Source organism: Anomalospiza imberbis, chromosome 1 (assembly GCF_031753505.1).
Source record: "Anomalospiza imberbis isolate Cuckoo-Finch-1a 21T00152 chromosome 1, ASM3175350v1, whole genome shotgun sequence".
NCBI lineage: Eukaryota > Metazoa > Chordata > Aves > Passeriformes > Viduidae > Anomalospiza > Anomalospiza imberbis.
Genome location: NC_089681.1, coordinates 39,527,187 through 39,540,239, shown reverse-complemented (window position 1 = coordinate 39,540,239; position 13,053 = coordinate 39,527,187). Strand labels below are relative to the sequence as shown.

At 35.1% G+C, this 13,053-nt stretch overlaps 1 protein-coding gene across 1 annotated transcript in view; it reads left to right on the top strand.

The window, feature by feature from the left end:
* RP1 (RP1 axonemal microtubule associated) overlaps positions 1-13,053 on the top strand; it is a 194,967-nt gene that overhangs the window by 77,700 nt on the left and 104,214 nt on the right. The window contains exons 24-26 of the mRNA XM_068188719.1: positions 1,149-1,207; positions 1,518-1,556; positions 5,579-5,742. Of these exons, the coding sequence (XP_068044820.1) occupies positions 1,149-1,207; positions 1,518-1,556; positions 5,579-5,742 (262 nt within the window). The remainder of the gene's footprint in view (positions 1-1,148; positions 1,208-1,517; positions 1,557-5,578; positions 5,743-13,053) is intronic.

The window sequence follows — 13,053 nt, the reverse complement described above, 5'->3', positions numbered from 1 at the left end:
GGATGGAGAAGATTTTTGCTCTTCAGAAATCTATTTCAGTAATCTTCAGCCTCACATTTATTTTATTTTACTGAGCTATTTTCTGATCCAGGACATGAAAAAAGTTCTGTCTTTTTTCTCATTTAACCAAAGGAACATATGCATTTTATCTGTCTTAAAAACCTGATATTAGTTTCTGAACATCTAACACCTCCTACTCGATTACAATTATACAGTATTTACTAGTTACTGATACCTTTTAGCATCAGGGATTTCAAAAGATACCTATGCCATCAGTTTTTAGCAGAAGTAATAGAAATAAGTAGTTTTGTAAGAGAAAAGTTGTTTCTTAGGGAGTAGCTCTTATATGAATTGGCCAAATAATGTTTTCAAGACAAAAAAATTGGAAGCTTCCTAAGTTGCTCTGGACTTTTTTTGCCCAGCTTGTATTGGAATCCCAATAGGCTTCACAGGAGACTGAATGATTTAGGTCATTCCTGGAGAGTCCATGGAAGTGGACGGAGGAAATAAAAAACTACAGCCCAGGAGATTGCTGCATTTCTTTTCTGGTAAAAAAAGAGCTGATTTTTACCAAGCAAGAGGAAACAAAAGCTGTTGGTAATCCAGGAATGAAAAGTTTTCAAAATTATACATAGCCTGGGGTAACATGACTAGGAAACCTAAAGAATGTTTTCTTGATTTATCCTTTTTTGAGACTCATTTATCTGTCCTTAATTTATAGGAGGAATAAGAAAGAGAAGTGTTTGGTTCCATCTTCGTTTTAAACACTGAACTGTAGTTTTAAGAAATATTGCAATAGATACATACAAATTATACTTACCTCTCAATCCATAGGACTGAAAAATTCTTCTGTGCTATATTCTTCTGTTTAGCTATAGAAACAAGTAAAGTAGTGCCATATGAGTCTCTTAATCTGATACAAGTGTATTTTACACCTACATAGCTCTTACTTTTGCACAAAAGAATTTTGTTTGTTGAGTCAAATAATTTCTACTGTAATATAAATCAAATACTAAAATTTTAGGAGTAGTGATCCATTGCTGTTAGGTGTATTCAGTATGAAAATCAGATGTGGACCATTCAGTTATATGGTAATGTACATAAAAATTGACTCTTACCAGCTTTCTTTTTTTCTTTCTTATTCTTAGGTGGCTTCCATTTATGTCTCAAGGTATAATCCATTCAGAAATTGAACTGTACCCTCAAGGTAATATTTATTGTAACTTTATGGAAGTAAGAACAATAATTAGTAATCCTTTTCCTCTGAAGAAATCTGGGCAGATTTTACACAGTAAATATCAGAGTTAACTGATTTTGCATCTTGCTTTGCTATATTTCTGAAAGAACATGATTTATATAATTGATATAGGTGATAATGAGAAAGTAGTGAGGGAATGAATGAGAAAGAGTTTTCTTGTATTGGCTAGAGAAACAGAATGTTGTTTTGACCTATTCTTTCAAACCTTTTCTGTAATATTAAAGGAAAGATCCTTTATTAATGGATTTTTTTTTTGCAGAGTTAAAAAATCAGCAGCTGAAAATGCAAGAAGCAAATGGTAAATACTGTTCCTGTTTTCTGATTTTAATGAAGACTGTTTCTGTTTCAGAACTAATTGCTTTACACATTTGTTGCCACTTGTATTTATTTTAAAACATTATTATAGCACACTATGTGAACATTTCAGTAAACTCTGAACTTCACATTTTAATTTAATAAATAACTTTGTTTATGCTTTCTTTTTATTCTGTTATTTTTCTTTCCATGTTATTTTTCTTTCTGCTTCTTTGAAAAATTCCTATTCTTCTAGTACTTACCAGTGATCTATCTTAATATCAGTTTTTTATAGTTAACATTTTAAAACATGATTCTTTCTCCTGGCCTATATATAGTTTTGTTCTGAACAATAGTTTTTCATTGACTGTTTTACTTGTGATTTCCTATTTGTTCAGGTTGACTTCTCTGTCCTGGCAACCAGAGCAAGTTAAATTTAATTTCTTAATAGCACATTAGAATTTCTCAGCTATGAGAAGTGCTTCATGCTGTAGGATGAACAGTGATCTAGAAGGCATTGTGAGAAAGTATGAAAATGTTTATTCACAATTTGTTGTATTGATCAAAATATCCATGAAGACCCATGTCCTAAACCTTGTTCCTATGGCAAGTGGGTAACAATACAATTTTTTGCCCAGTTATTTTAGAAAATATATTAAAATCCTGCCCTGTTACAGGCTTTCTTTTGAGTCGTAAGTATCTTTGTCCTTTCTGCTTTCTATGCTTTTTCCAGCAGGCAGTAATTAGCTCTTTGTTTACTACTCTTTGTGCTTTATCTTTTCCACATACCCCACTTTTGTATGCCCTGCCCTGAGAGATCTTCTGTTCCATAATTCAAATTCTGCACTTACAGATGGGTCTCTGGCTGTGTCATTTAAGCTGTGCAAAAGTCTCAATCAGAGTAAGGCAGCCAAAAGTACATGCAACAAATAGCCTCTTGTTTGGGACACTTGGTAAAACATGGATCAGTGGGAAAGAGACTTGAAATTGTGTATCCTACACCTAGAGGGACTGCTTCAATTCCTGGTTTAGTGGTTGATCTGAGAGTTTGTTCACTTATCTTTTTTTCACATGAGCTTTTAAATACATTGCATTTTCTTTCTATGTCACTTTAAAAAAAAACCCAGAATTATTCTTCTAGGAAGTAGAGCTTTCTAGTGTATTGTAATGTTTCTAATAATATAGGAAATTGAAAAAAAAAAAACCCAAACAAAACACATCTAGACAGTCATCTGTGGCAAGTTACCACTTTCTGATGTCCCCAGAACCCCAGGTGATAGGTTGTACCTTTCCTCTATGTATGCTAAAAGAAAGTTATGTCATAACACCTTTATCTGTATTATTTTCCCCTTAAAGTGTGTTCCTCTTTAGTCATTAAGGAACTATTGGTACTCTACCTCACCAGAACAACCCAGCTTTTTATGCCAACAAGAATTATGTTTTTGTAATACTTGCTGTTTCCCTTTTCTATTTGGAAGCATGCAATGCACTGCAATCAGGATTTCTGTCATCAGAGAGATTAGAAATTTAAGGACTCTTTTCCTATACCCACATGGTCTTTCAAACACAAGTCCTATCTATTTCCAGAAAAAAGGAACAAGCCTCAAAGTCAATACAGAGGAGGTCAAAACAAAACTCCCATTAATGATGTTTTTGGGGAAGTTTGATTCCCTCCTTTACCTTCAGAGGGGTAGTTGTGTGCAAAATAATTTATAGATACTAAACTTATAATTGGGAGGTAGGAGCTGAAGTAGCTAGAAAAGACATCTTCAACAGTAACAACTCCATCATTTCAGTAAACTGCTTAACAAAAGACAGACTTTGAGAGGGTAGTTCAATAGAAATGGCGATCAAAACTACTTGAAGCACAATTAATCAATGAATGTATCAAAAAGAAAATACATTTTACCTGCTTTAAAATGCATAGTTGTTTCTGAATTATGCTTGAAATTCTAGGAGGAATAGTAGGTCATGTTTTACCCCTTGTCTGCACCATTCTTTGTAAGCCCTTGTAAATGGAATTGTCTTTATTTTCCAGTCAAATGGTTCAAAGGAACTTTGTCTTTAAGAAATTTACATTATATTGTTTGAAAATGGAAAAGGCTGAATTTTTTGTAAACAAGCTCTTTTTCTATGGGGTAAGGAGCCCTTGCCTTATGCTTTTTGTTTCCACCATCAGTATCTAGAGGCTTTTCACTCTTCTAATTGATGTTTATCCTTTTGTTTTCTGGTGCTATGGTTCTTTTATCAAGAAAGTGAGCCTATAGAGAAAGCTGTGAAGATGCAGATTTTCAAAGGCACAAAAGAGTTTCTTACAAGCTGGAGTTTAATAATTCTTAATGAAAATCTTCCTTTTTGGAATTGTAGAATTGTTTGGGTTGGAAAAAAATCTTCAAAGATACCTAGTACAGCCCCTGACATGGATAGGGACATCTTCCACTAGACTTGATTTCTCAAAGCCCCATCCAACCTGGCTTCAAACACTTCCAGAGATGGGACATCCACGGCTTCTTTGAGCAACCTGTTCTAGTGTCTTACAATCCTTAGAGTAAAAAAAAAAAAAAAAAAATTCTTCATGTCTTATGTAAATCTACCCCCTTTCACTTTAAAACCATTCTCCCTTGACATATCATTACATGTCCTTGTAAAACGTCTTTGATTTTCTTTTAAGCCCCTTAATATATTGGAAGGCTGCAAATAAGGTCTACCTGCCTGGAACCTTCTCTTGTCCAAGCTGAGCAACAACCTTTTGTCACAGGAGAGGAACTCCAGCCCCTAATAATTTCCATGGCCCTTCTCTATGCCTGTTTCAACAGGTCTACATCCTTCTTTTGCTGGGGAACCCAGAGCTGGACGCAGTAATCCAGGTGGGGTCTCATCAGAGCAGAATACAGGAGACAATTCCTTTCCTCAGTCTGTGGGCCAGGTTTGATTGGACAGAACAAATGAGCTGTTGCTGTTTCTAAATTCCCAGCTGCGTATTTATGTGTATTTAAAATTTTATCACCTTCCCAAACCAGACATCAGCCAGACCTCTAAAGACTTGGAAAACAGGAAATCAACCTTCCTGCTCCAGTTCAATTTTTGTGGGGCAAATTACTGAGTGATAATGAGGCTGGCCTAAGATGAATACTTCTGTCAGACAGCAGGTTTAAATCATGCAGGCATTACAGACAGCTTTCTACTAAGGAAACTGCAGTGTACGCTATGGCATTTATTTATAAGATGACTGTGGGCTGGTATTTCATTTGTTGTTTTCCTTGAACAGAATGAATTTAAGTCGCTATGTGGAACTTGTTTCATACAGACAAAAGCTGCAATCAATGAGGGGTGGAGAAGCGTGCAATCCCATCTTTTCAGATATAGAAATACATTTTACAGTTATGAATTGTTCTTTTTTAAAATAAGAATTATATTAAGCTGCTTTTGAATATTTAAATAACATGTACATTATATGGGAGCAGAAATGACATTTTAGTGTCAGGGAGCTTCATATAAAATGATTTTCAAATTAGTCCTAATCTCATTCAGAATTTTCTAAAACCTTATTTTTTTCATGCTGATTCAAATATCATGTCCCCATCAGGCAAATGGAACTCTGTTGATGTATCACATCAACCTGAAATGAGAGGAAATTGTATTTAATCAGGATGCTTTGACAATTTTCCTGTTGCATTTCTTGGTTATACTGTTGTCACAATCCAAATTCTGGATGGAGTTCTGCTTCTGTGTTGACCTTCAGGGTTATCACTAGAAATCTCACTTAGCTCTGTTCATATTTCTGGCTTAAGTACAGTGTAAACCTCCTCAATCCTTGATCCATAATTTGCATAAGATGAGTTTGAATGATGTAGTATTTGGCCAATCCTCTGTTGCCTCTCCTGACATCATTACCTTTCAGGCGCAGTGTAGTCACAGTCCTTGGGCCAAACTATGCTTTCATTTACATCTTTCAAGTAAACTGCTTCATATAAGTAACATTTTTAAAAGGGTTTTTTTTTTTTTTTTTTTTTTTTAACTTTACAGAAGGAGACTGGAAGATAACTGTAGTCACTGGGGATTTTGAAACAGCTGGCACAACAGCAACAGTATTCCTTTATGCTTATGGAGAAAACAAAGCTTCTGGTCCTATCATTTTGGGATCTGGGAAACAGCAGCTGTTTAATCCCAGCAGTGAAGACACATTTAAGGTACAGTATGGCTGTTCTATAAACTCCAGAGAATTCAAAATATATGCAAAGTCGCTTTTCTCAAAACTAGATAATAGAGGTAATAAAAAAGACTGAAAGAAACATGTAAGGATGATTAAGTATTTCTGAGGGCGTGGCTGACTTTTACAACTCTGAGTTTTGAATCAGGAGCTGTGTTTACAACTGCATGGGGCAGACTTGTCTCTCAGAATCTGCTTCATACTTGCATCTTATTGAAGTGCTAGTTTACATTAGATATTCATTTGAAGAAGTAAAAAAGAACTTTCTTTGCATTTATGTATTAAGATAGTCTTGGTTATGGTTTGTGTTGCATATCCATCTTTTGAAGGGTCCACTGTAACTTCTTCCACAAACTTCCTCAGACTTCCACTGAAGACCACTCTTGTGTAAACTTTTTTTTGGAGCAAGTAAGAAGGAAAGAGGAGGGTGGGTGGCTAGTAACGAGAGTTAAATCACATATATTAGGTTAACTCATGTGATTTAAATTAGGGTTGTCCTGTTCCTCCAAGCAAATGGAGACATTGCTCTCTGCTGACAAAAAAAGTCTCTGAGATGTGCTTCAGAAATGTGACATTTCTCAGGACTTCTACAAGATCCTGTTATTCCTGCCATTTTCTCTACTTCACTCAGTTCCTCAGTCAGGACTGTACCCATTGCAGTAGTTAAATCTGTGATATGTCACTTAGGTTTAAATAATTTGTGCATAATAAACAGATGATGGGGAATCAGAGACAGATGGGACAGAAAGTGTCTTTTGATACCAAAATCAGCCAGATAGAAACTTTCTAGCACAGTTTTTTTTTCAAAAGGAAGTGTTAACTGATGCAGGGTGCTGGAAGAGATCAGCATAATATAATGGAAACAAAAAAAACCACAGCCATGCCTCACACAAGCAATCAAAATACCATATAGTTTCAAAATCCCTGTCTTGTAGTCACACATACAACCATAAGAAATCACAGAGAAATGGCCCACAAAGAGAGAATGAGACCAAACTGCATTGGATTATCTTAATAAAAAATCAAGAATAGTAGTCTGGTGGAAAGAACTGTTAACTGTGTAGTAAATTGGATACCTAAAAGTATACAATGAACATTCAGTAAAGTTAAAAATAATGAAAAAAGAAAGTTAATAAAACTTGACTAAATCAGCTGGTGGTCCTTTATAGCCTACTGAGATTTCATTCTAGAACTTAATTTTAGTGTTGCTTCTATTGCTTTATAAACCAAGTGTAACTTCATTAACTGTGGCTATCTCTGATTAAGGTTTGTGTAAATGAAATTAAAAACTAGCCAAAGTCCATTGTAATTCAGGTATAATGTAACAAGGCTCTTACCCTTAGAGATTTCCATGTGATGGCAGTACATGAAATTCATCGAAGGTAATTTACAATTGTGTGATGGGGACAGTTCTTGTTTCTGACTGGAGTCCTGGGTTCTAGGTTTCCCCAAGACAGTCATATGTACTCTCTACAACATTTGCTCTTGTGGCTTAGCAATTTTTCCTACCAGATGGGTATATCACAGATAAAGAATATAGGAGCAGGAATAAAACAGAATTTAAATCTGATGGATTTCCTTTCCTGCTCTGAATTGTCCCTGTGTGTTCAAATAAACTACTTCTGGGCAGTGGTTTTCTGCTTCTGTTACTATTCAGGCATAGTTCTTAGGGCACAATTCTTCTATTGAGAGCCATTCCTTCTCCAGTAGAGGAATATCAATCTACTATAAGTTACAGCTTTCATCACAACTCTGATCTTTTTCCTGCATCTTCCTCTGGTGTCGTCACAGTCCCTGAGTATTTCTCAGTAATTCAAAAACACTGATTTTGGCAGAATTCTGGGTTGCTCAAGACACTGGAGCTTTAATTATATTGTAAATTATATTATCTGGAGCCCTGTATTCTGCATCATCATTCTTTGAAACATACCGAATTATCTCTTATGACTATACACACTGTTTGATAAAGAAGTTATTTTTTAAATATTCTTTTAATGTTTGGTCATGCTAAATATTCCCTTCTGTGTCAAAGAGAACTAAGCATAAGACTGTAAGCCTATTATCTTCTATAAAAACCAGCTTCAATCTCTCAATTTTTATTACTTCCATACATAACAATTCCATATCTTTGGGTACAAGTTCTGCTGCTCTAGTAATAATGAAGTCAGTAAAAACACTGACTGGTTCAGTAGATCTGCTTTCAAAATACTGCTTGCCTTAGTGAAAGTGGCAGGACCTAGCATTTCCCTAACAAGACTTTTTGCATTATTTGTTTTGTGAATTTACTTCATTATCAGCTCATCAATCTCTTTAGGGTGGTGTTGGTCTTAAGAACCTCAACACATTGTCAATTTAAAAAAAAAAACCCACTATATTAAACTATTAGAAGTGCTGTAATTTTTCCTAAGAAATCTTCAGAATCTTCAGTTTAACCTTAGATTATATTTTGGGGTTGGTGGCTGCCTTTGTAAGGAAGGTAGCTGTTCCATGTTTGCAAGTACAGAACATGAAGTATGCATGATATTTTAGGAGCATTGGAAACTGAAATCCATCCCTGGTGTGATTTTTTTCTGCATGAGCCAATTTTTCTAACTTTTAAAGCTGGTGTCACATCCATTTACATGGTTTAGAGTTTGTTCATCCACATAAACAATCCTTTAAACACTCCATGGTCTAGGGCAAATACCAGAAAGTAATAGAGGGAGATGAAAAGCAGGACTCCTATAATACTTGAAGAGATACTTAATACCATAAAGCTTAATAAATAGTGCTCCTATGATGAGACTGTTAAAGTGTTAAATACAGCCATTTTCCTTCCACTTCCACTTTGTTTGTTAAGAGTTGTGTTCATCAGGTGCCCCTTCATGCTGTACTGTGTCTCAAGAATGTGCTACACTTAGAACTTGATCTGTTGTTTTTCATTTTGGTTTCCTCCTGTTTAGGTAAAATTATCAGTCATTTTAAATAACCTATACATGAATAATTAAAATTCCTTTCTTTAGAATCAGCCCTACAGACTCTAAGAATCTGTTGTGTTTCACTGTGAGTCCTTCATTCCTGTACTCTGGATCCGTAGTCATTCTTTCATCAGTCAAAACTGAGATCTCCAAAGTAAAATGAGAAGCAGTGAGAAGAAAACTAAATGTTGCAAAAATAGGTTGAAACAAATCCATTTCCATGCTTTTGCTCGTGATGTTCAAATAAAAGATGCTGAAATGAGCTCAGTTAGAATCCTTCCAGAGTGGGAAGATTGCAAAAGTGAACATAAGCACTAATGTAGCTATCCACACTCTCAACCATGGGACTGACAATGCCTAAAAGCTGGACCTTGCTTGTGTTCTGCTATTTTCCAGCTGTCTCTGCTTTCCATAATGACCATTTAGGTCCAGAAACAGTTGAACAAAATTTAGAGAAGCCCAGGGTTTAGTCAGATCTGCTTAAGGCAGCATAAAACAGTCATACCCATGACTGTTATTCCACTTGAAACTGTCACTGTCTGTGAAATGAATATGATAACAAGATGAACCTCATCCCTTACTGAGATAAAAGGGAGAAATATGTAAAATTATCTTCATCAGCTACAGGCTGTACATTAAAAAAAATTTAGCTTGTTCCAGGAAACAACACAGGATTGTAAAGAGCTCACAAAAAATCTTGGAGAAAAACACAGCTCAGCTCATCTTTAAGAAATGGCAGTGGGGAATGTGGTGGTACTAGTTAAGTAATTAGGCAGTATGTACTGCTGCAGTATCAAGTGTGTGTATATATGTGTGTATATATGTGTGTGTATGTATATATATACATATATACATATATATATGAATATTTGTACTTGCTGTTGGCATAATTTGATTAACCCCAGAGTAAAAATAAAGTTCTTCCAGAACTTGAGTGCACTGGAAAATAAAGTGTTTTAACAGTCACTGTGCAATGAGCAGTATTTATTTACCCAATCTATTTTTGTGACCAAAGCAGTATGAAGTAGGAAAAAATAATGCTGATCTTTGTGTGGCCTTTAATCCTATTCCTTACATGTATATACCCACCTTTTTTCATGACACTCTTATGTATCTGTGTGAGCACCTGTGACATATTCAAATTCCCAAGTTAGTGTGTAACTGTGCCAAGTTTTTTGGGCACAAATAACAAATTGGCTGAATTCAGACATCTGGAAAAAGCAATCAGCATGGGTGGACCCTTTGCACTGTACTGGTATAATAGTTATTGTATTTTTGGCAACAGTTATTAGCTGCATGTTCACAATTAAAAAATACCATCTACTTCCAAAGATTTCTCTATTATATGCCAATGCTGTAGAAGTTAAACTAATGCAATCAATGATTTTTCCTTCTTTTGGGAATCCAACTGCTGTACATGACTTCTCTGAAATTCTGTTAATGAAGTGGCTTTACATGAAATTAACAACTGTCTGCCAAGCACATTCTCTGGTGGGTGTGTTAGACATTAGGATTTTGATGCAGCTGCCTCTGAAGTGTTGATTTATCTAAATGATCTTCATGCTAGCCTGAATTTATTTCAAAGAGATTGCAGGATACTCTCTGCACAACAAGAAAGCAGTGATATTATTTTGCTTATTCTAGTAAATAAAAGAGAAATGGAGTAATTACATGTATTTTTTCCATACTTTTATTGAAGTATCTTTCCACTGAATCTTTTCTTGTTCAGACAAGGAACTTCACTTTTCACTTTGTTAAGCATCTTAAATACATGAAAATAGATCATACTGACTCCATTCAAAATATCACAGGTATGCTAGGGACCAAAAAGTGTATTTGCATAGCTCATTTAGAAATGGAATTAAAATTTGGTCCTTGCATCCTCTTTAGGTGGAACTTCTTGCTGATAAACGTGGATTTCAGTTGTGCTTAGAGGAAAATTGTTAAATATGAGCTTTGTTAAGCCTCATTTTCAAAATGTAAGGCCAAGTTGTCTAACACATGATTTAATGAAAATGTTCCCATTGCCTATGGTAAGAAGATTATTTAGTCCTATAAATAGTAGCAATGAGCAAAGCATATAGGTGTATTGTTTAACAGGTCAGTCCAGTTTAACTGCTTACAAACATTTAGAATATTACTAAATCAAACATGGCCCTTTTGAAAGTGGTGGACAGTTTTTTCAATAATTTGTACTGGTACTTGTGCCATGAAATATGATGTGTTGATATTATTGCCTGTAACAGTGGCTACAAAGGCAGTAGCATTACCACTATCATTGTAGTCACAATGATATTTTTAAGCTCATTAAGTGCTGGCAGTCTGTCACATAAGCAAGGTCTCTATGAGGCCCATCCCCTTTAGAACTTATTACAGGACTTAACACAAACTGGTTAATGCAGCAGAAGGAGTTGTACAATCAACCAACAAGTTAACTGTAGATGATGATTCAGGTGTTTTGCAAAATCTTTTTCTGGGAAGAGGTTGGCATTTGTAGAAGATTTCTCTAGCAGGTCATCCCTAAGAACATCACCATACCTGATGTTTGTGGTGTCTAGATCCCTTTACCTTAATCTGTGTTTCCATGCCCTTATTTGTCACCTCTGCAGTTTAAGTTTTATGTTCTATAGGTGTCTGATGTCAGCCACATCATAACAGAATTAGAATTTCCCTCCATGTCCAAACTCTATTACATCATTATAATTAATAATTTTTGGTATTTAAATTGAATTTTAGACAAGTAGCAACTAACACAAAATGAAAAGAACATTTTAGAAAAAATACAGAATTTCGAAGTTGTGCCTTTTTCTGAGGATCTCAAAATTTATGAAGAGAGATTTGCAACGTCCCTGTAAGAGACATGTAAATGTTGTCCTTGTATAGTTGAGAAAGTGGAGCAAAATGGGTTTGTGAATTTTGTAGTTTCTCAGGAAGCCTAAAGCAAATCCAGGAATAGAATCTAGCTGCCTGATTTTCAGAGTGATGCTTTAGTCCTGGAACTCATCCTTATCTCTTTGGACATTTATTGCAGGCCTATCAAATGGCTGTTTCCATATAAAAAGGAATGTTATTTTTGCAGCTTAAGTGCTGGAACATCATAGAGCAGCTAGACTGCAGTTTTTGTAAGCATGTTGTTTACAAGGGTAACAAAGTCAACTTTGTTCTGCAACTTTTTACAGAACGTTCTGGCTGTGAAAGTAGATTTCTAAATGCCAGGTTGTGTTCAAGTCATGCAGAAGTTCAAGGAAATTTATTCAACACAGGGAAGGAAGAAGCAACCTCAAGAAACTGTTTATGTTGTCAAAAGAATATTGTTAGGTCTACTGTGTTATGAGAATATTTTCCTCTGCATTTCACTGCAAGAACAAATTTTGACATACATTTAACAGGATTACAATTGACAAAAAATAACATGTTAGCAAGTCAATACCACTGAGAAACCAATGTGATATCTGATCTGACATCAAGATGAATCGTTCCAAGCCCCAAATATGCAACTGGTACTGAAAATAAATTTCTAATTGTATTATATGTCTTTCAGAACATCATATACAATTGATTTTCCCTCTGCCATTGCCTAATTTCCACCCAAGAATAAACATTACTTTTCTCCCCCAAGGTCAATAATAAACAATTATTCAGAAAAATAATATTATGCAAATATTATAAGAATATTACTAAGCCTGTTGCCACATGGGCAGTGTTCTGTTTTGCATTATTTTTGAGACTTTTCAGACTCAGAAATATGCCATTACCTCTAAGTCCAGCATAGTTTATCATACAAAAACCTCTTATTTTGTAAGTCAGGTAGACAAGGATGCTTGACAATGTTTCTCCCTTTAGCTGAAAGCAAGCAAATATATTTGACTTGAAACTTTGGACAAATTCCCCTTTAGCACGTGGTCATAACTTTCTTAATTTGTTTATATAGTAACTGCTTTTAGAATGTGAATGTTAGGGATAGGAAATATAGAAAGACACAAGGATATACATATTTAGAGACACTGAACAGGACTTCAACAAATCCAATTGAACTAGTTGCAACTAGATACATCTCCTGGAGAAACCTAAAGGTCTGGACAGAGTTTTCTGTTCTCTACCTTGAAACTTCATTTGATTAGGTTTGATGGATTGCTCTCTTGTTTATCCAGTAGCAGGAAGTCCCTGCATGTTGATATGGTGATGAATGGGACTCATCATTTCCCCCTCCTTTTTCAAATTGCTTTTTTTTTTTCTTCTTTTCCTTTCCTTTCCCCACATCTCTTTTGATCAGCTCTTCTACATGTGCTTATTTTTGTGATATTTTCTCCAGTTGTATCAGTGGTCTGCCAAAG